At 37.8% G+C, this 27721-nt stretch overlaps 2 protein-coding genes across 4 annotated transcripts; both read left to right on the top strand.

The window, feature by feature from the left end:
* The first annotated feature begins 242 nt into the window (after positions 1-242).
* LOC133651575 (calglandulin-like) lies at positions 243-14780 on the top strand. Its single transcript, XM_062049556.1, has 5 exons — positions 243-352; positions 409-583; positions 9496-9640; positions 9712-9812; positions 14664-14780. The coding sequence occupies exons 1-5, from the start codon at positions 284-286 to the stop codon at positions 14705-14707; spliced, it is 534 nt and encodes a 177-aa protein (XP_061905540.1). The 5' UTR covers positions 243-283; the 3' UTR covers positions 14708-14780.
* Positions 14781-15147: 367 nt separating this feature from the next.
* Positions 15148-26104, top strand: si:ch211-161c3.5 (uncharacterized protein C3orf18). 3 transcript variants are annotated; one of them, XM_062067166.1, is made up of 6 exons: positions 15148-15383; positions 17783-17854; positions 17941-18158; positions 18234-18259; positions 18333-18462; positions 25311-26104. In XM_062067166.1, exons 3-6 carry the CDS (start codon positions 17988-17990, stop codon positions 25389-25391), a joined length of 408 nt encoding a protein of 135 aa, XP_061923150.1. In that variant the 5' UTR covers positions 15148-15383; positions 17783-17854; positions 17941-17987; the 3' UTR covers positions 25392-26104. The 3 variants fall into 3 exon arrangements, with proteins under 3 accessions (XP_061923150.1, XP_061923007.1, XP_061923071.1); XM_062067023.1 differs by having other exon boundaries at positions 17783-18158; XM_062067087.1 differs by lacking the exon at positions 25311-26104 and adding an exon at positions 23015-23435 and having other exon boundaries at positions 17783-18158.
* The last annotated feature ends 1617 nt before the right edge of the window (positions 26105-27721 follow it).

A 27721-nucleotide genomic window follows, 5' to 3' on the forward strand; every position in this document is an offset into this window, starting at 1 on the left:
GGAGTCAGTTCTAATTATAGCTGCTTCCTTATTTGGCTATTTTCTAACACCTGCTACTGGCTCATAATTGGACTTCCCACAGGAGGGATGTTTATGATTCTTTAAATATTTTCTTATCATGACTTCAGCAATTGCTTCTCATTCTACAACACCAATTCATGCAAAATACTGCATGTGTTATTATGAAATATTTCTCATGGGTGTTCAGTGTGTCCATCCTCTGAGAGCCCTAAAAGGTCTTGAAGCAGGCACCTCCGGGTCTGGGGGCAAAGTATTAGAAGTAATGAGGCCTAAGCATCCTTATGTCATCCTGCATCTGCTGCCAGTTGTGTCCTGCAACAACACAAACATGGTAGCTTGCAACATTCTCCTTTTACTCATCCATTAAGTAACCTTTTTACTCCACAGGCCAGCAAGTTAAGTCCGGATCAGATCACAGAGTACAAAGGAGTTTTTGAGATGTTTGACGAGGTGGGAAACGGAGACGTGAAGACGAAGGAGCTGGAGAGGCTGATGAGCTTGATGGGAATCAACCCGACAAAGAGGGAGCTCGGTCAGATGGCCAAGGATGTCGACAAAGATGGTGAGGGAACGCTCGCTCTCACCATTATGAAAATCTACTCAAATCATTACCTTTTTTCAAGTCCTAATGTGAGATTTTAGACACATATATTTGGTGACTATCAGTTTTCCATCTTGCAGCTCCTTCTTTAATGGCATATCCTTTCAAACATATCATTGTGCTAACAGTTTAGTCACAACCTTAAACAAAATTTTATTTGTAGCAACATTTTATTGATGTTATTTGGGTTTGATTTTCTAAATTGCTTATCCAGTCCCTCGACGATTTTGCAGCCTTTTTTTTCAATAGTTGCGGCCTAAAATTCCTGAATTCAGAGCATCTTTTTCAGAAAGTTGCGCCAAAAGTTGCAATGTTTTGAGGATTATTTTTTAAAATAACATTGAATCAACTTGAGCTTTTATAAATTTGTTATCAACGTTTTAAGTGTTACTTGTAGCGTCGACCTAAAAAAACAGAATTTCAACAAAAATTGTAATACAAATACGGTATTGATGTTTTACTTGTTCTATAGCTCACAGACTTAAATGTAGACACTAGTGCTGTTTTGATACCAATATTTTGGTACAGATACCAAAATTATTTTGATACTTATCAATACTTTTCAATACTTTTCTAAATAAAGAGGAACACAAAAAATTGCATTATTGGCTTTATTTTAACAAAAAATCTTATGGTACATTAAACATATGTTTTTTATTGCGAATTTGTCCTTAAATAAAATAGTGAACATATAAGATAACTTGTCTTTTATTAGTAAGTAAGCAAACAAAGGCTCCTAATTTAGCTGCTGACGTATGCAGTAACATATTGTGTCATTTCTCATTCTATTATTTTCTCAAAATTATTAAGGACAAGTGGTAGAAAATGAATTATTAATCTACTTGTTCATTTACTGTTAATATCTGCTTATTTTCTCTTTTAACATGTTCTATCTACAATTCTGTTAAATGTAATAATCACTTATTCTTCTGTTGTTTGATACTTTAGATTAGTTTTGGATGATACCACAAATTTGGGTATCAATTCGATACCAAGTCGTTGGACCAGTACTTTTCAGAGGAGGTATAGTACCGAATATGATTCATTAGTATCGCGGTACTATACTAATACCGGTACATAGTACAACCCTAGTAGACACTAGATGACAGTAAAAGCACATAACCAGAGCTCATTGTCAAATTACTGTACTATAACCAATTAATATGATTTTATGTTTTACACTATAAAAGAAGTGTCCATCTTAAACATGTATGTATGTTCCAACACATTTACACCTGCACAATAAGAGCAGGTTGAGAGATTATCATCAGACTTCAACATCTCTAACATGTATGCTGCCTCTTTCCTAGGTCAGCATTGCAAATGAAAATATGTTCTTAATTGTCTTATCCTGGATAAATAAATGTTTAAAAAAATACATAAATGCACTTAAAAGTAAAGATGCCCAAGTTTGAATGCCACACCCAAACTGTCTTTATTAGCAAAAAGTATGCCAATTGGCCAAAATGTGCAGGGAAGTTGCAAGCATTGGACATATAGAAATTGGTTGAATTTGCGTGAATTGGCACAATCGCGACAATGCAAATTCCCAGACGGTCTGCTGGTCAAAATTGAACATTCTAAGGCTGCTAATATCTCAACTTATTGAACATATTAACAGTGTGTGTTGATTAAGATTGAACGTGGTCATAAACTTTCAAATCATTTTGTGGCTCCAAACAAACGCTTTGTTAATGCCAGGAACCGGCCTTGGGTTTATTTAATCTCAAACACACTTGACAAAGTTGACTCTTGCTAAATTAACATGTCTGAAAAGGAGTAGGAAAAAAACCAATTAAACACACTCAAATAAGATGTAATGATATCACGCTAATCCAATAACTCAAACTGAATATTGACAAGGACTTCACGATACACTACATACCGCGATACTTGAGCTACGGTACGATACAGTATTGTGATGTGATATTTCTGTTCTCGAAATACTCTTGTAAATTATGCAATATGGTAACGTGAAATATTTTTCAATGTGAGTAAGTGTGTGAGTGTGATTGTTCTTATGACTTTTTTATAATACTAGGTATTTTTTATTGCACTAACAGATGACACTTCATTTAGTTGTTAACTTTGATGACAATGACAATCAAGAGATTCTATTCTATTATATCAATTAATTAATCAATCAATCAATCAATTAATCACTCAAAGTTTATTCATATAGCCCTTAATCACAAATGCCTCAAAAGGCTTCACAAACCACAACGACATCCTTGGATCTGATCCCAAATCTGGGGAAGAAAAAATTCAAGCCAATGGGAATAATGAAAAACCTTGGAAGGCACTGCAGATATCACTGAACCATGTAGCATATTGTGATATGCTACATGGTTCAGTGCTAAATTTCAAATGCAGCTTTAATTACAAGTTGTCTATATTTATACTAGACAACAGTAATAAATAATTGGACAAACTGAGTCAAAAATAGTGTAATTCAACTGATCTATTTCCATTTGTACAGAGAGTGGATCAAGTTTCTTAACACTTGATCGTCAAAAAAAATGTTTGCACTTCTCAACTGTCCACTTCTAGTACTGCCTTGCTTGACACTAACCCAAAGAGCGAGGTGAGAAAAGGTGCAGAAATAATCCTGGAGTTACAAACAGCCCAAAACATGACTTTGGAAATTGATATTAAGACATTAAAAGTATCAGTATCATATTGTTAGAAAATGCCACTTGATATATTAACTTATCAAAAATTTTCCCCAACCTTACCAGCCAATAACATTTTGCTTTGTCACCTATAACACCAAAATGTTGTTTTTATTTATATATCTCACTGATTGGCAAATCATATATATATGGTCAAATGGGATGGAATGAAACGTGTCCGACTTACTGCCGGGAGGAGCTGGACGAAGTGGCTGGGGAGAGGGAAGTCTGGGTTTCCCTGCTTAGGCTGCTGCCCCCGCGACCCGACCTCGGATAAGCGGAGGAAGATGGATGGATGGATGGGATGGAATGAAATAAATAAATTAATATTTGAATAATAACTTAAATGTGTCATTTATTAATCAAAATTTGAATTAAATACATAAATATAAATGTGTCATTAATTAATTTAATGTAATACCACAATGCATATATATTGTATATTGTATATAATAATAATTTTAGAATTTAATTAATCATCTAGTGTGTGAATGTGAGTGTGAATGTTGTCTGTCTATCCGTGTTGGCCCTGCGATGAGGTGGTGACTTGTCCAGGGTGTACCCCGCATTCCGCCCGAGTGCAGCTGGGATAGGCTCCAGCCCCCCTGCGATCCCAAAAGGGACAAGCAGTAGAATATGAATGGATATATATTTCTATATTTAATTAATAATCACAGTTTAATCATTTATTGTATGATTTAAGTTTGTTTCATGTTTCCTGATGTATTTAGTTCATGAGTCTGTGACACAGGTCTTAATGAATTAAATGTATCCGTCAAACTCAGCCGTCAATCAATAAAATAGTAAAATGTCTGTGTGTATATATATATATATATATATATATATATATATATATATATATATATATATATATATATATATATATATATATATATATATATATATATATATATAGTTAACCTAAAAATAAATAAATAAATATATATATATATATAGTTAAATGACTATATATATGTATGTATGTATGTATATATGTACATATTAACATATATATGTATATGAATATTTTTTATAAAATGATTAATGACACACGTATTTAAATCCAATTTTAATGACTAATGACACGTTTAAATAATAATTTAATTCTGACACCCATTTGACCCTTTATTATCTTAAACCTATTATTGTATTTTGTTAAATAATGAAAATTCAACTTTCCATCCTTAATTCTCTAAATAGGAGAACGTATGTGTACAGTATATCTAGTATAACTTTATGGGGTATAAGAACACTACGTGTGTGAGCACTCACAATGACAACGTAAATTATTTATTTGTAATATATTAGCGAAAAACGTGCGTATATTGAGTGATGTAGTGTGGAGTTTCCAACTTGGATCACTAGGGGGCGATATTTCACCAAATGTGAACACTGACCGCTGAACTCTGAAGCCACCACCAGCAGCCCAATTATTGATGACGCTGCCATTTAACTTGAATTCCTGAAGAGAATGTCGGGACCATCGCATTTGAGGCTTCTGAGTTAAACATGAATATTGTAGCAAATGAGATTTGTCCAATATCTACTAATAATTACTGTGACACAATTTCATCTGTTCAGTATAAATTACCGAATGTGCAATAACCCGTATGTATTATCAGAACAATGCACATGTTATTTGTATTTATTTAATTGCACTATTAATTGCACTATTTGTATTTTTTCAGTTGCAAAACCAAAGTCTGTTTTCTATTGTAAGTCTAGGAGGTGCTTTTTAATCTCATTTTCCATGAACAGTCATAGTGGCATAATGCATTATATTTTTGGTTGATATGTTTATGTTTGTGCATCTATTTTCCCAGCATAATTTTATTTTTATGAAATAGAAATCTTTGGACAAGACTCAGCCCGTGTATGACCAGCAGTAGCCTACAGGTGCCACAGTTAGAGAGACTTTCAATATGATCATGATTTTGCTCATTACTGCTTCCTAAAGTTGCATATTGTTTTTCTTTCAAAAATATTTTTTTTTACCAAATTAGATAAAATCACTAATGCGTAACCCAAATTTTGTCTCTTATTCACTCACCTTTATGCACATTCTTAAACGCTAACCTTTTTACTGTTTATCACAGTGGGGGGTGAAGTGATCGGCTGGTCCTTGGTGCACAGTGGGTTCTGGAGCAAGATTGCTGCCCTGCCGGCCTGTGTATGGATTTGTTTGTTTATATCTGTGTGTGTGTGTGTGTGTGTGTGTGTATGTATGTACTGTAATTATTATTGTTTTATATATATGTATATGTATATGTAAGTATGTGTGTATATGTGTGTATGTGTATATATATATATATATATATATATATATATATATATATATATATATATATATATATATATATATATATATATATATATATATATATATATATATATATATATATATATATATATATATATATATATATATATATATATATACCAGTGGTTCTTAACCTTGTTGAAGGTACCGAACCCCACCAGTTTCATATGTGCATTTACCGAACCCTTCTTTAGTGAAAAAAGAAACGTTTTTTTTAAATTTTATTCAAGACAAAGTTATATGTTTTTTTACTGGTGCACAAAATGAACCGTTCAAAGAACAAAACCAACACAGTGCATAAACTCACAACAAATTACACACCTGCAAATCAGATGGAAAATTAGAGGGAACATTGTTTGGGGGTATCCATAGTACACCCATAGGGAGAAGTTTTTATTTACAAGATGAGTCAGGTGTGTCATACTTTGGCTCTTGCACACACTGGGAGACAAATACTGTACATTGTACATACAAATTCACATACACACTCACATACACACAGGGTAAACTGGGTAAACACATGGCACACTGACAAAGCTTAACCTATTGTTACTATAACAATCTACAAGGTTAACACAGTTCACTTCTCTTTCTTCCCCTCCATTTATCTGCTTTCTTTTGTAATTCAAGTTATCATTACATAAATGTATTGTTGCATTTGAAACAATTGTATTGTTGATAAAATAGGTAATTATTGTTATTATTCATTATCAATAGTGCTATTTCTATTGGTATTTTATTTGTAATAATGTTCATAGTCATTTCTGTGTTATTCATATTTACTTCACTAACTGCTTCTTTGCTATCACTTTTTGTATCATAGTTGTACATATCGTATTTGCTGATGCTGATGCTGTTCTGTTGTTGTTGTGGTTGATATTGTTGTGTTTGTTGTTGTTATTGTTGTTGTTGTTGTCTCTCTGTTGTATCCCCTCTTGTCCCCACAATTTCCCCCTCTGTCTTCTGTTTTTTTCTTTCTATCCCTTCCTGCGCCAAACATTAATATACATCCATTTAATAAAATAAGTAAATCAATAAATAAATGAAAATATTTTATGTTTGATGGTAGCCAATTGTCCAAAAGACCCATACAAAGACTGTCTGTTGTAATTCTGAGGTTGTATTTTGAAATTATATTTTGGAGTTACACTACACATCAAGTGTTTACAGTTACAATATTTATCACGTCTGAAAAGAAGTGAAAGAAGGAACACATAACCTTGTCACACTAGTGTTAGTTTTGTTCGTTACCTGTGTTCACTATGTATACACTTTTAAATAATACAATACAAATGATAACAAGTATATCCTTGTAATGTCACAAGTGCATGCCAATACTCTTGCCAGCAATATATATATATATATATATATATATATATATATATATATATATATATATATATATATATATATATATATATATATATATATATATATATATATACATACACTACCGTTCAAAAGTTTGGGGTCACCCAAACAATTTTGTGGAATAGCCTTCATTTCTAAGAACAAGAATAGACTGTCGAGTTTCAGATGAAAGTTCTCTTTTTCTGGCCATTTTGAGCGTTTAATTGACCCCACAAATGTGATGCTCCAGAAACTCAATCTGCTCAAAGGAAGGTCAGTTTTGTAGCTTCTGTAACGAGCTAAACTGTTTTCAGATGTGTGAACATGATTGCACAAGGGTTTTCTAATCATCAATTAGCCTTCTGAGCCAATGAGCAAACACATTGTACCCTTAGAACACTGGAGTGATAGTTGCTGGAAATGGGCCTCTATACACCTATGTAGATATTGCACCAAAAACCAGACATTTGCAGCTAGAATAGTCATTTACCACATTAGCAATGTATAGAGTGTATTTCTTTAAAGTTAAGACTAGTTTAAAGTTATCTTCATTGAAAAGTACAATGCTTTTCCTTAAAAAATAAGGACATTTCAATGTGACCCCAAACTTTTGAACGGTAGTGTGTGTATATATATATATATATATATATATATATATATATATATATATATATATATATATATATATATATATATGTAGGAATAAATGAGTAAAATTTGACAGAAGTGAACGATGCAATTATACCTTTGTAAAATTATGCTTAGTGTCACTGGTACTGATGTTTATTTTTTATTTTAAACTTTATGATTATTATTTCAATGGCATACAGTGTTCAAATGTGAAAGACCGTCAAATTGTATTGTGAGTTGGATTGTCCAGTATCAAAAGTAGCTTAAAAATTCAAATTCATACTTTATAAAATAATAATTGGTTAGGGTTAGCATTTAAGAATGTGCATAAAGGTGACTGACTAACAAAAAAAAGGTTAGCATTTATGAATGTGCATAACGATGTTTGACTAAGAAAATAAAATGTTAGCATTTAAGGATGTGCATAAAGATAAGTGAATAAGAAAAAAAGTTAGGGTTAAGTGTTAATGATTTTAATTATTTTAGTACAATAACGTTACGAGTAAGTACATATAAAATATTGCTTTTTACTGATGTTGTGGTAGTTCAGTTGTGAGAGAATGTGAGAGACCGTCAAATTATATCGTGCAAATAAATTTGTGAGAATGGGGGTTAGAACAGACAACGTTGGGCTTTCCTAAATAATATGAGTAAATTATCAAGTTGTATGATAACTTAAAAACAGTGGATTAATAATTACAAATGAGATACCACTTTAAGAAGAATGGATTAAAATTTATAAAATCAAAGAATCGAGGCTATGTATATTCCGCAGAGAGAGACTTTTTTTTTTTTAGTAAAATCCATCCATCCATCCATTTTCTACCACTTGAAATGTTTATAAAATAATCCATCCATCCATCCATTTTGCAAACAGATTTTTAATTAAAGCACATTCAGTATTACAGATTTAAAAGCCTACAGTAGGTTATGTTTATTCAGATCTGTGTAGATAGGCCACAACAATCCTGTAAAATATTAATTAACTCAAATATGTACTGTGTCCTTGAATTTAAAGTTAAATAATGGTTATAAAATAGTATGTACAAAAATTTAAGTTAAAGCACATAAATAATACACCCTAAAGGCCTAAAATAGGGTATGTGTATAATGATGGGACAATAACTCAACTCTGTTACTGAAACTGATACAAAACAGCCTTCAGTAATAAAAGGGGTTAGAGCTAACTTAAAAATAAGGCATGTGTCTCCACCATGGATTAAAAAAATAAGGCATGTGTGTGTGTGACTTGGCAAAAAAAATAGAGAAAAAAAAAAAGTACAGTAGCCATGTCTCCCCTTGGCCCTCATTGGCTACCTCTGCCAATGTGCTTGCTTTGTTGGCATGGAGTATGACGACATTACTTAGAAACAGTCCACAGTCCACTATGAATATGCCAGTTTGCCTGCCAAGTGTTTGAGCTTCAACTGGGCTTGATATCACAAAGGTATGGGCGCGGCGTGGCGAAGTTGGTAAAGTGGCTGTGCCAGCAATCGGAGTGTTGCTGGTTACTGGGGTTCAATTCCCACCTTCTACCTTCCTAGTCATGTCCGTTGTGTCCTTGGGCAAGACACTTCACCCTTTGCCTCTGATGGCTGCTGGTTAGCGCCTTGCATGGCAGCTCCCGCCATCAGTGTGTGAATGTGTGTGTGAATGGGTAAATGTGGAAATACTGTCAAAGCGCTTTGAGTACCTTGAAGGTAGAAAAGCGCTATACAAGTACAACCCATTTATCATTTATTTATCATTTATGTATCCAAATATAGTACCGTTTGATTTGACATGAATCAGTAGCTGGTAGTACCCACGGAATTCGGTCGGTACCTAAAAAAGAACATAATACTGACTACGGTACGCATCCCTAGCTGCACTCATTATATTGTAAATGTTTTGACTTCCAGGTCAAGGTATCTTTAACTGTGACAGCTTCCTGGGCCTGATGGCGCTGTACCACCAGAGAACCAAGAACCAGGACGCTGAACTAAGAGCTGCTTTTAAAGTGTTCGACAAAGAGGCAAAGGGATTCATTGACTGGAACACACTCAAGTAGGATTATTCTCAACTAGACTGAACAAATAATGAGTATTTCCACCAACACCTGAAGTCTGTGTTGCCAGATATGTGCTGATGAACGCAGGAGAACCACTTAACGAGACGGAGGCTGAGCAGATGATGAAGGAGGCGGATAAAGATGGAGATGGAACCATTGATTATGAAGGTATGTCAAAAACATATTCGGTAACGCAGTGTTCTGTTTAGCCACACCTCCCCTAAGATTGACACATCTCCTACTGTACACACGTGTGAAAGCAGAACACAGACTCAGCTGTTCTGAACATGAAGGAATCTTTCTTCTCAGTGCAGCCTTAAAGGCCTACTGAAATGAATTTTTTTTATTTAAACGGGGATAGCAGATCTATTCTATGTGTCATACTTGATCATTTCGCGATATTGCCATATTTTTGCTGAAAGGATTTAGTATAGAACAACGACGATAAAGATTGCAACTTTTGGTATCTGATAAAAAAAAGGCTTGCCCCTACCGGAAGTAGCGTGACGTAGTCAGTTGAACATATACGCAAAGTTCCCTATTGTTTACAATGATGGCCGCATGAAGTGAGAGAGATTCGGACAGAGAAAGCGACAATTTCCCCATTAATTTGAGCGAGGATGAAAGATTTGTGGATGAGTAAAGTGCAAGTGAAGGACTAGTGGGGAGTTGAAGCTATTCAGATAGGGAAGATGCTGTGAGAGCCGGGGGTGACCTGATATTCAGCTGGGAATGACTACAACAGTAAATAAACACAAGACATATATATACTCTATTAGCCACAACACAACCAGGCTTATATTTAATATGCCACAAATTAATCCTGCATAAAAACACCTGCGTGTTTGTTATGCTAGCTCCTAGCTCCTCTGCTAGCTCCTAGCTCCATAGAACACGCCAATACAATTCAAACACCTGATCAACACACACAATCACTCAGCCCAAAAGACCGTTCACCTAACCCAAGGTTCATAAAGCTTATATATTTTTAAAAAGTTACGTACGTGACGCGCACGTACGGTCAAGCTATCAAATGTTTAGCAGCCAAGGCTGCATACTCACGGTACCTGGTATTCAGCTGGGAATGACTAAAACAGTAAATAAACACTAGACATATATTTACTCTATTAGCCACAACACAACCAGGCTTATATTTAATATGCCACAAATTAATCCTGCATAAAAACACCTGCGTGTTTGTTATGCTAGCTCCTAGCTCCTATGCTAGCTCCTAGCTCCATAGAACACGCCAATACAATTCAAACACCTGATCAACACACACAATCACTCAGCCCAAAAGACCGTTCACCTAACCCAAGGTTCATAAAGCTTATACATTTTAAAAAAGTTACGTACATACGCAAAAAAAAGTTGCGCACATACGGTCAAGCGATCAAATGTTTAGAAGCCAAAGCTGCATACTCACAGTAGCACGTCTGCGTCTTTGTCATCCAAATCAAAGTAATCCTGGTAAGAGTCTGTGTTGTCCCAGTTCTCTACAGGCGTCTGTGTATCGAAGTCAAAAGTCCTCCTGGTTAGAGTCTCTGTTATCCGAGTTCTTCCATCTTGACTGCATCTTTCGGGAATGTAAACAAAGAAGCGCCGGCTGTGTACTGTTGTTGCTGACTACGTTTGAAAAATACGTCCATTTCGCACCGACAACTTTCTTCTTTGCTTGCTCAGCTTCCTTCTTCATAATGCAATGAACATGATTGCAACAGATTCACGAACACAGATGTCCAGAATACTGTGGAATTATGAAATGAAAACAGAGCTTTTTCGTATTGGCTTCAATGTGGAAGGCATACCCGTGTTCCCCGGTCTACGTCACGCGCATACGTCATCCTCAGAGGCGTTTCGAACCGGAAGTTTAGCGGCAAATTTAAAATGTCACTTTATAAGTTAACCCGGCCGTATTGGCATGTGTTATAATGTTAAGATTTCATCATTGATATATAAACTATCAGACTGCGTGGTCGGTAGTAGTGGGTTTCAGTAGGCCTTTAACAACATGTATGTTTTAATGTAGCGGTGCATGTTTTACACTACATAACCATAATTGCGTCTGAAAGGTTTTTAACAATGATAAGCCTGTGGAAAAAATATACCATTCATTATTCGTGTGTACCTTAACCTAACAATCTCCTCATTTAATAATTTCAAATAAGTATAATAAAGATACTGTGTAGCTTTCTTTAGTATAAAGATTGCACTCCTTCAATGTTGACGCTTCAGAAAATCTTCTGTGTTCTACATTTACACGCATGCCTTCAAGTATAGTAATCATATACATCATTCTTTCAATATGATGACCGAAACATAAAAAAAAGACAATATAAATGAAGAAAAATAAATCATTCTTTCCTTCTTTGACACTTTTTGACCTACGTTTTATCTTCTTTGACCAACTTTGAAACTTATTTTTTTTACCTTCTTTGACCTTTTTTATTAATAGTTTATTTGACCTAAGTTTTATCCTTTTTTACCGAGGTTGTATATCTTCTTTGACTTCCTTTTGCCTTCCTTTTACCTTCTTACTTTTTTTTTAAACCTATACCTTCTTTGACATGCAGCTGAAACTAAAACAAATGTTGTATCGTGCAAAAGTTGATTCCTGTCAGCAATTCAACTTCAATGTTATATAAACTCATTACATGCAAAGTGTGAGATATGTCAAACTTTAGTTTTTTCTAATTTTGATGATCATGGCTTGCAGTTAATGAAAATCCAATAGATTTTCAATTTGAGGTTTTCAACAGCTGTAAGTCACAATCATCAAAATTATATATAAAAAAGGATTGAATAATTTTGAGTTGCATATTATGAGCCTATATCATATTAGTTTCACCTTGTAAATCTAATTGCTAGAATAAACAAACTTTCCACGTTATTCGAATTTTTATGTTTGACCAGTACTTCTTATCTTCTTTTACCTACTTTTTACATTCTTTGACCCTTTTTGACCTTATTATTTTTACCTATTCTTACCTTCTTTGAACTATTTTTACTTTTTTACCCATGACCTACTGTAACTTACTTTTTACCTTCTTTTGTTTACCTTCTTTCACTTTTCACCTTTTTTACTGTACCAAATTGTACTTATACATTGTGTCATCTTTTAACTTTTTTTTTTTTTTTTTACCTTCCTTTTACCATCTTTGGCCCTTTTTTATTTATTTATTTTACTTATTCTTACCTTCTTTTACATACTTCCTGTCTTCTTTTACATACTTGTTTTAACTTCTCTTTACCTTCCTTGACATTATTTGACATATTGTGACCTACTTTTTACCTGGTTTGATCTACTTTACTTTCTTTTTCTTTTACTTTTTTCACCTTCTTTGACCTACGTTTTATCTTCTTTGACCATCTCTACCTTTTTTTTTTTAACCTATCCTTACCTTCTTTGACCTACTTCTTATCTTCATTTACCTCTCATTTATTATCTTTTCACCTTCTCTGACCTACTTCTTGCCTGCTTTTATCTTCTTTTACCTACTTTTCAACTTCGTTTGACCTTCTTAATACCTACAGTATAATACTTAATTTCTTTTAACTACTCATTACCTTCCTTTTACCTTGTTTGGCCTACTTCTTAATTTTCTTTTTGAAAAAAACCCACCCTAAAATAAACAAAGTTGAGAGTTGTTTGGTTTTTTGCGGCTAAAATGTTTAATTTCCAAGTCGTCAAAGTGTAAAACGACAAATGAAATGTACTTTTTTAAATAAGACATATTCAGTAGGTAACAAATGATACACCATAAATATGATCTGTTTTGTGAAAATCAGGTCTGTGTACCTCCCGTTCATTTGATTGCGAATTCGCCAATGCAAATCAAAAAACTAATTTTGGGCCATTTTTTCTATTTTTGTTTCTGAAACAAAAGTTGGACAACTATTTAATGACACTTTTTTTAAAAAACAACAATAGGACTCCTGCTGAACAAAGGTGTTATCGTTATGCTAAAAACATGCTAAACGCGAAGGAAAAGCTAAAATACTGCTTCCGGTTCAATTTGTCATCACACGGATAAACAAGCATGTTTGCATTTTGGATATACATTAATTGGATTTTTGTGTTTATCTGGAAAAATTAAAATCCATAGAAGGAAAACAGCACAAAATACAATTTTATGGCAATATTTTAGGGTAGCACGGTGGAACAGGGGTTAGTGCGTGTGCCTCACAATACGAAGGCTGGAGTTTGCATGTTCTCCCCGTGACTGCGTGGCTTCCTCCCACCTCCAAAGACATGCACCTGGGGATAGGTTGATTGGCCCCGACACTAAATTGACCCTAGTGTGAAGTGAAGTGAATTTTATTTATATAGTGCTTTTCTCTAGTGACTCAAAGCTCTTTACATAGTGAAACCCAATATCTAAGTTACATTTAAACCAGTGTGGGTGGCACTGGGAGCAGGTGGGTAAAGTGTCTTGCCCAAGGACACAACAGCAGTGACTAGGATGGCGGAAGCGGGAATCGAACCTGGAATCCTCAAATTTCTGGCACGGCCACTCTACCAACCGAGCTATACCGCCCCACAGTGTGTGAATGTGAGTGTGAATGTTGTCTGTCTATCTGTGTTGGCCCTGCGATAAGGTGGTGACTTGTCCAGGGTGTACCCCGCCTACCGCCCGAATGCAGCTGAGATAGGCTCCAGCACCCCCCGCGACCCCGAAAGGGACAAGCGGTAGAAAATGGATGGATGGATGGATTTTACTGTAATGATAATCAACCCTTTTTTGTTTGTTTTCAAATCTGCCATATATAGTAAAAATCGAAAAACGGCCCTAACTTTGTTTTTTGATTTGCGTTTCAGAATTGGAAATATAATGAATGGGAGGTACACGGACCAAATCACCTTTTGTAAATGTTTTTAAAATATAATGGACAATAAGGAACAGTAAGATATAGAAATATTTATTGAAATTTAAATAGTTATGACGAAAAAAATATATATAAATATTAGATTTTTTTTAAATTTCTACATCAATATTTTTTTCACTTGAAATCCTGCAGAATTTGTGGCCATGATGACTGGTGACTTGTTTAAAATGAGTTGAAGACGGCACGAAGATGAGCCATAGGATTACGACACGCATGAGGCCGAACAAAATCCTTCTTAATAAATGTGGGGAAAAAAAAAAATCTATGTTGGTGAAGTCTTATTTCAAAAAGCCTTTCGACAAAGGCGATGATGGGGTTAACATTCTCAGTGCTGCTGCACCCGGATGCAGTCTCTCATAGGCCTCAGAGCATCTGCTGAGCGGAGCCAAGAAATCCCAGCCTCATCCCTGCAAGGCCAAACAGGCAGCCGGAAGAACCAACTGCAGTCGGCATCTTGAAGCCATTAGACCAATGAAAGCAGAGGGGAGGGAGGCAGCTGTATGGCTCCTTGTTCCCTCTAGCATCCTTCCTGTCGCCTCTTGTGGCAAATACAAGACAGCAACAAGACACAGGGGGTGGGGGTGGGGGGGTCACCTGGTCCTCGGGGGCACTTGGAGGACCTGAGGGGGGTCCTGGAGGCTGGCGGGATATTGCTACGTCGGCGTGTGACTCCATACTGCAAGAAAATGGCTGCTTTTCAGGGTAAACAGGCTGTGCAGGACCTGCACTGCTAAAGGGAGGAGGGGCAGACATTGGAGGAAATGTCGCCTCTCCCAATGAAATCCTTCCCTCTCCAGCTAACCCCAGCCTGCCGTTGCACATCTCTCAACCCCAGCATGTTGCACACTCGAGGTACGTATGTGCCGTGACGAATGTCGCTCGCTCTTTGTGTCTGCAGAGCTGCTTTTCTTTTTTTAACTGCTTGTATATGTCAGTACGTGTGGGTCCTAAAAACACAACAGAGAGGAGGGATCATGTGACCTCCTTCTTTCCAACATGAAAGCGAGCATCACAGCACTTTGGGCTGCGGGAAACTTCTATTAAAAGTAACAAAGACTTGAAGGCGGGAGGTATTCACAGAAATTGTCTGTGCGGGAGGATGTCAGTTTGAAAGCTTCATTTCCTCCAAGGTGTTGCATATTCCTCAAGATCTTTATCTGGTCCGTTATGCCTTCTCCCTCCATCTCTTCACCCACATCCTGCTCTCGACTGCTACCACATCCTCCTCGCCTCTACCAGACTTTTCCAAATCAGAGACACGGATGTGTCCTCATTTCCACACCACACCATTTCTTTGTCAAAGCTTCTTTGCTTGCATGAACCGCCGCACACAAAAAAATGACAATGGTTAAAAATGGTATTTAAGTAAAATACTTTTGAGTATTATCCAGCCATCCATTTTCTACCGCTTGTCCTATCCCAGCTGCACTCGGGTGGAAAGCAGGGTACAAGTCGACGTTTGAGTATTATGACTCAAGTAAAATATTTTTGCCATAATCGCAGTAGGGATGCAGCTGTCGATTATTTTAGTAATCGACCATCAATTAGTTTGTTTGATTAATCCAGTATTTGAAAAAAAGACACTTTATAGCAGGGGTGTCCAAAGTCCATTTGCGGCCCACAGCTAATTGTTTACCGGCCCGCCACCCATTCTGGAAATGCTATTGCAAAAAATAAAAAAGAACATTAAAAAAAGTGGAATGAGGTGAAATCTAACAAGAAAAAGTTGCAATGTTGACAGTGTCCGGGGAAGCGTGGACTCACGAGACAAAAGTATTTGTTATCATAAGATTGGTAATAAAAGTTAAACATAGCGTTGGAGTTTGTGTGCTTTCTTCTGGGGGCTAGAAAATATTACAAAACCCAAAACCAGTGAAGTTGGCGCGTTGTGTAAATTGTAAATAAAAACAGAATACAATGATTTGCAAATCCTTTTCAACCTATATTCAATCGAATACACTGCAAAGACAAGATACTTAAAGACGAGCTGTTGCAAGGAATTTAGGGTTTTCACCATCTACAATCTGTAATATCATCAAAAGGTTCAAAGAATCTGGAGAAATCACTGCACGTAAGCGGCAAGCCCGTTACTTTCGATCCCTCAGGCGGTACTGCATCAAAAATTGACATCAGTGTGTAAAGGATATCACTACATGAGCTAAGAAACACTTCAGAAAACCACTGTCAGTAACTACAGTTCGTCGCTACATCTGTAAGTGCAAGTTAAAACTCTCCTATGCAAAGCAAAAGCCATTTATCAACAACACCCAGAAATGCCGCTGGCTTCGCTGGGCCCGAGCTCATCGAGTGGAAAAGTGTTCTGTGGACTGATGAGTCCACATTTCAAATTGTTTTTGGAAACTGTGGACGTTGTGTCCTCCAGACCAAAGAGGAAAAAAGTTCAAAAGCCAGCATCTGTGATGGTATGGGGGTGTATTAGTGGCCAAGACATGGGTAACTTACACATCTGTGAAGGCACCATTAATGCTGAAAGGTACATACAGGTTTTGGAGCAACATATGTTGCCATTTAAGCAACGTCTTTTTCATGGACACCCCTGCTTATTTCAGCCAGACAATGCCAAGCCACGTGTTACAACAGTGTGGCTTCGTAGTAAAAGAGTGTGGGTAGTAGACTGGCCTGCCTGTAGTCCAGACCTGTCTCCCATTGAAAATGTGTGGCGCATTATGAAGCCTAAAATACGACAACGGAGACCCCGGACTGTTGAACAACTTAAGCTGTACATCAAGCAAGAATGGGAAAGATTTCCACCTGAAAAGCTTCAAAAATTGGTCTCCTCAGTTCCCAAACATTTACTGAGTGTTGTTCAAAGGAAAGGCCATGTAACACAGTCGTAAAAATGCCCCTGTGCCAACTTTTTGGCAATGTGTTGCTGCCATTAAATTCTAAGTTATGATTATTTGCAAAAAAAAACCAAGTTTCTCAGTTCGAACATTAAATATCTTGTCTTTTCAGTCTATTCAATTAAATATAAGTTGAAAAGGATTTGCAAATCATTGTATTCTGTTTTTATTTACAATTTACACAACGTGCCAACTTCACTGGTTTTGGGTTTGTATATTACTGTGATTCGTTTTCAAGTACAAAAAAAGCTGTGGCGGCGCGTCACATTCAATTACATTAAGGGGAAACTCTGAGAGCTCAATTTATTTATAAGTAGTCGGATACAATTTCTCAGGTAATTATAATGATGACAGTTAATGATTTCCTGTTGTTTTTCTCCTCCAAAGCGTCATCAGTTCCTCTGCAGACCCCAGACCAGCATGAAGATGACGTCCGCAATGAAACACACTAAAGACTGAGTAAAAATATAATAATAATAAAGTTAGCATCCAACCGACAATGGCGCTGCCTACAGCCAAGACAAGTCCAAGTTTTCCATCCCCAGCTGCCATCAGCAGCAGCAGCGTACCTCTGCTGTCCTCCTCCAGCACCATGGGGGACAATATCACGTCCAGGACAGCGTTAATGACCGTCACCATCACCACCAATGAGACTGCTTTCAACACCACCGCCTTCCCAGAGGCGCTGATGGAAGGCTCGGCAGTGGGCATGGTGCTCGTCCCCTTTGGCATCATCACCGTCATCGGCCTGGCGCTCGCACTCGTAAGGACACTTTTACGTCTTCCCCGCATTCAATGAGCATCATTCATTTACGTTTGTACGCCTTCTCCTTCGTAGTTGCTGTACATCCGGAAAAGGAAGCGGTACGTACTCTTGTAATTTGTCCATTGAGCATCTCAAATGTCAGGGCTGACTTCTTCTATCTCTGTGCTGCAGTTTGGAGAAGCTGAGGCACCAGCTCATGCCCATGTACAGCTTTGACCCGGCCGAGGAACAGGACGACCTGCTGGAACAGGAACTGCTGGACCACGGCCGGGATGGAACCCTCGCTGGGCCCAATGCCAAGGTGAGTCCGTGTAAATATTTAAATGAAGTACAGTACGTTTAAAAGATTATAACATGAGTAAAACTACTAGGGCTGTAGCTAGGGATGGGTACTTAAATAATACAGACCAACATACTTGCCAACCTTGAGACCTCCGAATTCGGGAGATTGGGGGAGGTGGGGGGTGGGCGGGGTCGGGTCCGGGGGGCGGGGTTTAGGGGGAGGTGTATATTTATAGCTAGAATTCACTGAAATTAAAGTATTTATTATATATATATATATATATATATATATATATATATATATATATATATATATATATATATATATATATATATATATATATATATATATATATATATATATATATATATATATATATATATATATATATATATATAGTACAGTAAACAGTAATGAAAACACAGTTGTTCTACTAACTGTACTGTACTTGCTGCTTACTTAAAAAAAACAAAAACACTTACCTTTCACTAGTTGAGTAGCTTTTGTTCTGCCATTTGAGTACTGGCGAGCGATCTCTGAATCCGGGAACATATCCTTCACGGATTTGTTAAAAACATACGCAAATGAGAACGGGATGTTGCTTGCAAGGTGGCCCATAATACTGCGTTGCCGCCGACTTGTGCTTCTCTGACCGTTCATGAGTGACTATATCCATTCGGCCACCGTGTTATGGGTTATAGATAAACTTATGGATAACGGAGACATATATAATAGTCTCCTTTTCAGGTGAGAGAGGACGCTAAACGCAGCCCCCAATATTGTTTGTCCGTGTTGTGGTTTACTAAGGGGAGGTGACGGCAAACATACACCAGGGGAAAGTGTGAACAAAGATTTATTATATATATATATATATATATATATATATATATATATATATATATATATATATATATATATATATATATATATATATATATATATATATATATATATATATATATATATATATATATATATATATATATATATATATAATAATCAAACTATACAAATAAACAATAGAGTGGAGTGTGAACTAGATCCAAAAGGGTATGTGGTGTAAGGCTATGTGTGTAGTTAGCTGAAGTGTGTGTTACCAAAGTGTTGAACGAGAGATGAGGAAGTCCATGGGGCAGGCAGGTGATCAGGGGCGAGAGAGAAGCGTCAGAGAAGAACGTGTCCAAGCGGGAGGTCAAGAATCCAAAAGTCAGTCCGGGGGAGCAAGGGGAACAACAAGGGATCAAAGGGGAACACGGGAAGCGCTGCGGGAAGACAACAGGAATATCAGACACAACGGAAACATGGAAGTCGCAGGGGATCGCGGGATGGCCAGACACTGGATGCTTACACAGGTACGGAAGACTATACTCCGGCGCCGCCTGGCAGGTTCTGCGAGCTTATGAAGGCAGGTCCTTCATTAAGTGCACGTGTGCAGAATGCCGGTGATCGTTTGCAGCTGGCGGCTGCTGCGGGGCGGAGACGCGCATGGCGCGCTCCTGGATGTGCGCGCCCGTGGGCGTGTCCCGAGGTGCGCACAGACGGATGAGAACCACAAACAAAAACACAGGAACAAAAGTCAAGGGTGGGCGGAGGGGTGAACTGGTGGTGGGTCACCGGCCCAAATTTCCCCGAATCCACCGGGGACGAGTCTGGTGGCGGCGGCGAGTAGAATGCCGCTGAGGCCGGCGAGGCGGGCGACCAAGGTACGGCCACCATATTGGCCGTCTGAAAGGCGGACGCGAGTGGCGCCGTGGTGCGTCTCGCCGGAAACAAAAAGAAGACGTCATCGGCGAAGAGGAGGACGTCATCGGCGGCGTGGAAGAGGCAGACGTCATCGGCGGCGTGGAAGCGGCAGACGTCATCATAGCCGGAGACGAGGAGGGCAGCTTAGGAGCTGGCCGAGGTGCTGAAGCCGGCGCTGCAGGCCGAGGTGCAGAGGTCAGCGCTGCAGGCTGAGGTGCAGAGGTCGGCGCTGCTGGCTGAGGTGCAGAGGTCGGGGTCAGCCTGGGAGCTGGTGGAGAAGCGGGGTCTACCCTGGGGACTGGTGCTAACTCAGGGGCTAGCCGAGGGACTGGTGCTGGCTCAGACGCTAGCCGAGGGACTGACGCTAGCCGAGGAACTGGTGCTGGCTCGGACGCTAGCCGAGGGACTGGTGCTAGCTCGGACGCTAGCCGAAGGACTGGTGCTAGCTCGGACGCTAGCCGAGGGACTGGTGCTAGCTCGGACGCTAGCCGAGGGACTGGTGCTAGCTCGGACGCTAGCCGAGGGACTGGTGCTAGTTCGGACGCTAGCCGAGGGACTGGTGCTAGTTCGGATGCTAGCCGAGGAACTAGTGCTAACTCAGGGGCTAGCCGAGGGACTGGTGCTAGCTCAGGGGCTAGCCGAGGGACTGGTGGCTGCGGCTGGGAAAAGCGAAAGACTGGGGGAATTTGTCTGGCAGGGGGTAGCCTGTCTGGGTGCGGCTGTGCCCCCCCATCAGCACAGCCACCAGTACTATCCCCCCCCTCCGAAAGCGGATGCCAGACGCTTCTAGCTGGCTGAGGAACAGTCACTAAGGGTGGGAGAAGGGTGTCCAGGCGGCGGGTAAATTCTTCCCTGCTGATATCGCTGCTGAACATGCCTTTCCATGACATTTCAGCAGGACACGACAACTCCTCAGGTGTGAAGCGAAAAGAAAAAGCCATGGTGAATGGGGCAAAACGGAGGGAAAAAAAGAAAAATGTCGCTGGGGCGGGGCTAATGTCACTGGGGCGGGGCTAAAGTCACTGGGCCGTCAGGTCCCTAATCAATTGGCCGGAGTATACTGTTACATTTTACTAAAGGAGGTGACGGCAAACATACACCAGGGGACAGTGTGAACAATGATTTATTATATATATCAAATATATATATATATACATATATATATATATATATACATATATAATAATCAAACTATACAAATAAACAATAGAGTGGAGTGTGAACTAGATCCAAAAGGGTATGTGGTGTAAGGCTATGTGTGTAGTTAGCTGAAGTGTGTGTTACCAAAGTGTTGAACGAGAGATGAGGAAGTCCATGGGGCAGGCAGGTGATCAGGGGCGAGAGAGAAGCGTCAGAGAAGAACGTGTCCAAGCGGGAGGTCAAGAATCCAAAAGGCAGTCCGGAGGAGCAAGGGGAACAACAAGGGATCACAGGGGAACACGGGAAGCGCTGCGGGAAGACAACAGGAATATCAGACACAACGGAAACATGGAAGTCGCAGGGGATCGCGGGATGGCCAGACACTGGATGCTTACACAGGTACGGAAGACTATACTCCGGCGCCGCCTGGCAGGTTCTGCGAGCTTATGAAGGCAGGTCCTTCATTAAGTGCACGTGTGCAGAATGCCGGTGATCGTTTGCAGCTGGCGGCTGCTGCGGGGCGGAGACGCGCATGTCGCGCTCCTGGATGTGCGCGCCCGTGGGCGTGTCCCGAGGTGCGCACAGACGGATGAGAGGCGTTGGCAGGAGTCTGAGCCATAACAGTCCGGCTGGAAATTGCCGTAGTTTTGAAGCAATGCATGATGGGAATCCGGATGTTGTGTGTCAGTGTATTAACGTGCCGGCTGGAATAAACACACGCTGAGAAATAGTTCCGTGCCTGCCTACTTTATGGGTTATAGATAAACCTATGGATAACGGAGACATATATGATAGTCTCCTTTTCAGGTGAGAGACGACGCTAAAGGCAGTGCCTTTAAGGCACGCCCCCAATATAGTTGTCCGGCTGGAAATCGGGAGATTTTCGGGAGAATGGTTGTCCCGGGAGATTTTCTGGAGAGGCACTGAAATTCGGGAGTCTCCCGGAAAATTCGGGAGGGTTGGCAAGTATGCCGACCAATTTCCTTACTTGATGTAAAATCAAATGGTTCCACATTTCCATACCTTTATTGTACCTGATGTCACGTCAGGTTGCAGACTCAAACAATTGGTGGGCAAACAAGTTTATTTGTCTTTAAGTAATGTTGTAAGTTTCCATGTCAACAAAGCAAGCATGCCTGATAGATGGATATGCCGTATACATGCTACTGATTAGCATTAGCGAGTTTACATGGTGAGTTTGACACCTTCCAACTTGTTAATGAAAACTACAACTAAGATGCACGTTACAATCAAACAGCTTGTGTGTAATAAGTACAATACTTACAGTATAAACACTTTGTAGGGCTCAACAAAAGACACGACTAGTATGTTCAGCTTAACAGCAAAGATTACATCCTGAATGCCATTCTGATAATGAAATTGCTTTGCTTCAAGTTAATTTATGCAAGCAAATTTAAATGGAAGCATGGGATTAATTGCAATTAAATATTCTTTATTCTAGTCTCTTTCATGATACAATATTATGATTTAAGTTGTTTCCTTCATCATGCTGCCATAAATGTGTTATTGCACTACAGTTCTATTAATTATTTTTCTGTACAGCACTTTGATGAGCTGGTGTTGTTTCAAATATGAAACATAAAAACACATTTCAAAATTATGAATGAATAATCGACTTGCTTCCTGCATGTTGTAATTTACTTTCATTTTCTTTTTGCCTTTAAAGTTTTGACAATGGCAACGTAGAAAGTCCACATGGTAAAGTATTCCCTGTGTGCCCTTTAACCTTGACTTTCCCCACACAATGATTATGAATAAAATAAAATAAACATCATCATGCCCTTCCTTACCTTCTCCTTATTGTAATTTTCTATTTTAATAAGATGTCAAACAGGAATAAGAATAGGGGAGGTATTCACCTCAGAGTCAAATATATTTTCACTTCATATATGCTAACTTAGCTGGTTAGATTTTTTAACGCAATTTGCAGATTATACACTTCCAGTAACAGTCATATTTTGTTACTTGACTCTTGCTATCATGCTAACGTTAGCATGCTAACTTTGAGCGAATTTTGCAGGTACACAGCTCAGAGAATCAAATATTTTGTTATTTCACACATGCTAACTGCCAACATGCAAACACTTTTTACTCATTATGCAGACATACTTCTAACAGTCATATGCTCTGTATATATATATGTATATATATATACTGTATATATATATATATATATATATATATATATATATATATATATATATATATATATATATATATATATATATATATATATATATATTTATATATATACATATATACACATATATATATATATAAATAAATATATATACATTATATATATATATATATATATATATATATATATATATATATATATATATATATATATATATATATATATATATATATATATATATATATATATATATATATATATATATATATATATATATATATATATATATATATATATATATATATATATATATATATATATATATATATATATATATATATATATATATATATATATATACACACACCAGTGGCGTGCGGTGAAGTTAATGTCTGGTGAGGCACGACTGCATCATCACAGTCAGATTTACAAACATATGAACCTGCAGTGCAGGTGTACCTAATGTTGTGTCCCTGCGGTCGTTCGCGGCTCCTGCAGCGCGAGCATTGTAGTTTTTGCACTTTTTGGCTTCTTGTTAAGTGACTTTTTTTGGGTGGATTCGGTCTTGATACGTGGAGAGTTTGGGTGTGGGCTTTGGTTGGTGTGGCGCTCCCGTCGGGCGGTGCATTCTGCGGCGGGAGTGTTAACCGGCACCAGGAGGCGGGGTTATGAGACGAGCCTCACACAGTGTGTCTTGGCAGCAGATTTATGATCGCTCAGCACTAAAAATACGTTCCACACAGTTGTTGACAAAATACACTGTACATTATATACCTCAGCTAACTAAACTATGGAAATGTATAATATAATTCATATAGCAATACGGTCTCACTGCACAGCAGGCCAGCAGTTAGCCGAGTCATTGCGCAATCCATGGTGAGGCACAAGTGCCTCAACTGGCTGCTGATCACCGCACCGTCTCCTCAGTATTTGAACGGCAAATGTGAAAATAAAAATAAAAATAATCTAAAACTGGTGAAGTTAAATGGAAAATAACTTTAGTATAATCACTGGATACATATAACAATTTAATATATATTTTTTTCTTTTTACTTTTTTATTTCTTTCCATGATGGCAGGTGAGGCCCCGCCTCCCCTGCCTCTAGTGACTGCACGCCACTGATACACACATACATACATATATACACACATATATATATATATATATATATATATATATATATATATATATATATATATATATATATATATATACATATATATATATATATATATATATATATATATATATATATATATATATATAAATATATATATATACATTTATATGTATATATATTTATAAATACGTATCTTATTACTTGACTATCTTGCTATCATGCTACCTTTAGCATGCTAGTTTTTAAACTAATTTTGCAGGTATTCACCTGAGAGTTAAATATTTTGTTAGTACACACATGCTAACTGTTGGCTTGGCAGCACGCTGGCTCTTAAGCTGATTTTGCAGGTTACACCTCAGAGTCAAATATTTTGTTATTTCACGCACGCTAATGTTCGCATGTTAGCGTGCTAGCTATTTTTTCCCTCATTTTGCAAGTATACGCCTAACAGCCAGCTGTATGTTTTCTTACTTCATGCTATCTGGCTAGCATGCTCACTTTTAGCATTTCTTTTCCAAATTGCATTTTCCAGTTCATCTTGCATTAGGTACAACTATTAGTACACATATTTTCCCTCTTTGTTTGAAAAGTGAGAAGGGGTAGGATAGGGTAAACTATGCTTCTTCCTACTTTGTTTTGGACATGTGGAATTGTGCAATTATGTAAACAAATAATAATACATTTCTCTCCTGTTTTGCCAGACACTGCGTAGCACCCAGGGGACCACGCAGAGACCTAGTCGTCTGGTCTTCACTGACGTAGCCAAAGCCCTCAATACTTAATGCTTCCATTGCTGGTGACGTTTTGTGCACGCCTTCTATCTGCAGTAGGCTCACTCAGGAAGGCACATAAAAGGGACACAGGGCGAGGAAACGGTGCATGTTTCACAAGCAAGAGTCACTGCTGATCTGGCAAAACAAATGCAAAGTCAAGCACTTTTCTTTCACTGTTTTACTGTTGAACGATTCTTCTATTAATGTGATCTTCCTCAACATTCTGTGTGTCTTCCTCGCTGTGCGATGAAGGAGTGGCGATGCATGAAACATTTTGGCGCAAAGCGTGATGTTTTATTATAGATTATAGACAAAACAAACACACATACACATACACACACACGCACACACAAAAGGATCAACCTGTCATATTTAAGACCTGGACCACATTCACATCATATACAGTATAAGTTGAAAGCTGCCAATTCAAGTAAGGCAATTCTAAATGGGTTAAAGGTAAAATAAATGTAAAAATGAAGATGTTGGACCAAATATGTCCAAAAACTGTGTACGTTTTATAATAAATAATCATTAATCACTCACTGGGAGCAGGACTAACTGACACCAGCCAACGAAAAATGCTGATTTGACATATTTGCTTTTTGAACCCTGACTGTAAAGCTGCTTTTTGGCACAAATAGGCAAGCTTTACACTTCCTGGTTTGACCATGTAAGCCACGCCCCACTCATGCGCACGCACGCACGCACGCACGCACGCACGCACGCACGCACGCACACACACACACACACACACACAAACACACACACATTCACTAGAGCAGGGGTCCCCAAACTTTTTGACTCGGGGGCTGCATTGGGTTAAAAAAATGCTGTGTATATATATATATATATATATATATATATATATATATATATATATATATATATATATATATATATATATATATATATATATATATATAAATATTCAGAGCGCGATGATGTCACGTTATAAATGGGAAAATGTATTTTTAGACAATATGATTTGCCTGAGCGGCTAGGAGACACCGAGAGTAGTAGGCGGTAGAAAATGGACTAGAAAGGAAAAATATAAAAAAATACAAATAAAAACATTTATTTATTTATTTATTTTTAAATTTTTTTTAACTGGGTACTTCCCGTGGGCCGGATTTTGGACGCTGGCGGGCCGGATCCGGCCCATGGGCCGTAGTTTGGGCACCCCTGCACTAGAGCAAGAGTGTCCAAAGTGTGCAGCATATTACCAACAGCAAACATGAGTAAAAATGTCAGAAAAAGAGACATAATGTGATGAGAAAAAGCAGACATTTTGATAATAATATTTAAAGATGTAACGATAAAAAAATGGTTATTGTGACCAAATGTATCACAGTTATTATCATCATGTTGTTGAATGTGCTCCAAAAGTACTTGTACACATACTAAAATATTTTTTATTTCATCCAAGTTGTATTTACAATAACTAAATAAAAATGGACACACAATATATATATATTGATATTTACCACTCTGATGTGCACAATTAGACAACTTAGTCACGCAGAAAGCAATGTTTTATACAAGTTTACATTAAGAGTGAATGTGTCTTGTATTTGTTTTGGCGTTTAAGCTAGCTAGTGTTTATTATTATTATTATTATTATTATTATAACTAGCTGTCAGATAGCGATTAGCGACGTTAGCTGATAGCCAGCATTCAGCAGCCCTAGCTTTCTTCTCCAGGAAACGAGCAGTATCATCGGTCCATGAGTTTATGTGTTTTTCAATCACGGTATTATGACCATTTTAATTTGAAACTGTAATTTTACCGCAGTTTATCATTAATACAGAGAATTGTTTCATCCCTAATAATAGTATGCTTTGTCCCCTATAACCAAAGCTGACACAAAGTTTTGTCTAGAAATATATCTATTTTTAGCATGTTTTCTACAAAATAAACTATTAAAATACCATTACTTTTCGGTAGATGGCCTTTGGTGAAAAAAGTATGGACAATCCTGTTCTAAGGGTGACATTGTTTTTGGGATTGTAAAAATAGCAGTCATCTTTACTATGAATTCAAATCCAAAGTAAGCCAAAATAAGTTGCATCACGGCCCACAGCGCAGTACTGCTTCCAGCCACCGACGGAGAAACTGATGTGGTAAAATATTATTTACAGCGCAAAGTAAGAAATAACATGGACTGTCAGGGAAGTCACAAATATTATTACAGTCCATAAGAAAGACTTGTGAACATGCAGTATGCCGCTTATAAAACATGTTTTGTTTTTGTCAAGTGCATGAATGGTCTCACTTGCAAGGCAATGTCTGCATTTGTCAAACTAAAATATAATATATACTAGGGTTGTCCTGATACCAAT

The sequence above is a fragment of the Entelurus aequoreus genome, linkage group LG01 (genome assembly GCF_033978785.1).
Source record: "Entelurus aequoreus isolate RoL-2023_Sb linkage group LG01, RoL_Eaeq_v1.1, whole genome shotgun sequence".
Classification (NCBI taxonomy): Eukaryota; Metazoa; Chordata; class Actinopteri; order Syngnathiformes; family Syngnathidae; genus Entelurus; species Entelurus aequoreus.

Excerpts from the sequence above, each read along its gene's own strand:
- si:ch211-161c3.5 (XM_062067023.1), top strand. The coding sequence starts at position 17,895 with ATGGCGCTGCCTACAGCCAAGACAAGTCCAAGTTTTCCATCCCCAGCT. Across the intron at positions 18,159-18,233 it reads TCGGCCTGGCGCTCGCACTC|TTGCTGTACATCCGGAAAAG; the intron begins GTAAGGACACTT and ends TCTCCTTCGTAG. Across the intron at positions 18,260-18,332 it reads TACATCCGGAAAAGGAAGCG|TTTGGAGAAGCTGAGGCACC; the intron begins GTACGTACTCTT and ends TCTGTGCTGCAG.
- LOC133651575 (XM_062049556.1), top strand. The coding sequence starts at position 284 with ATGAGGCCTAAGCATCCTTATGTCATCCTGCATCTGCTGCCAGTTGTG. Across the intron at positions 9,641-9,711 it reads ATTGACTGGAACACACTCAA|ATATGTGCTGATGAACGCAG; the intron begins GTAGGATTATTC and ends CTGTGTTGCCAG. Across the intron at positions 9,813-14,663 it reads TGGAACCATTGATTATGAAG|AATTTGTGGCCATGATGACT; the intron begins GTATGTCAAAAA and ends GAAATCCTGCAG.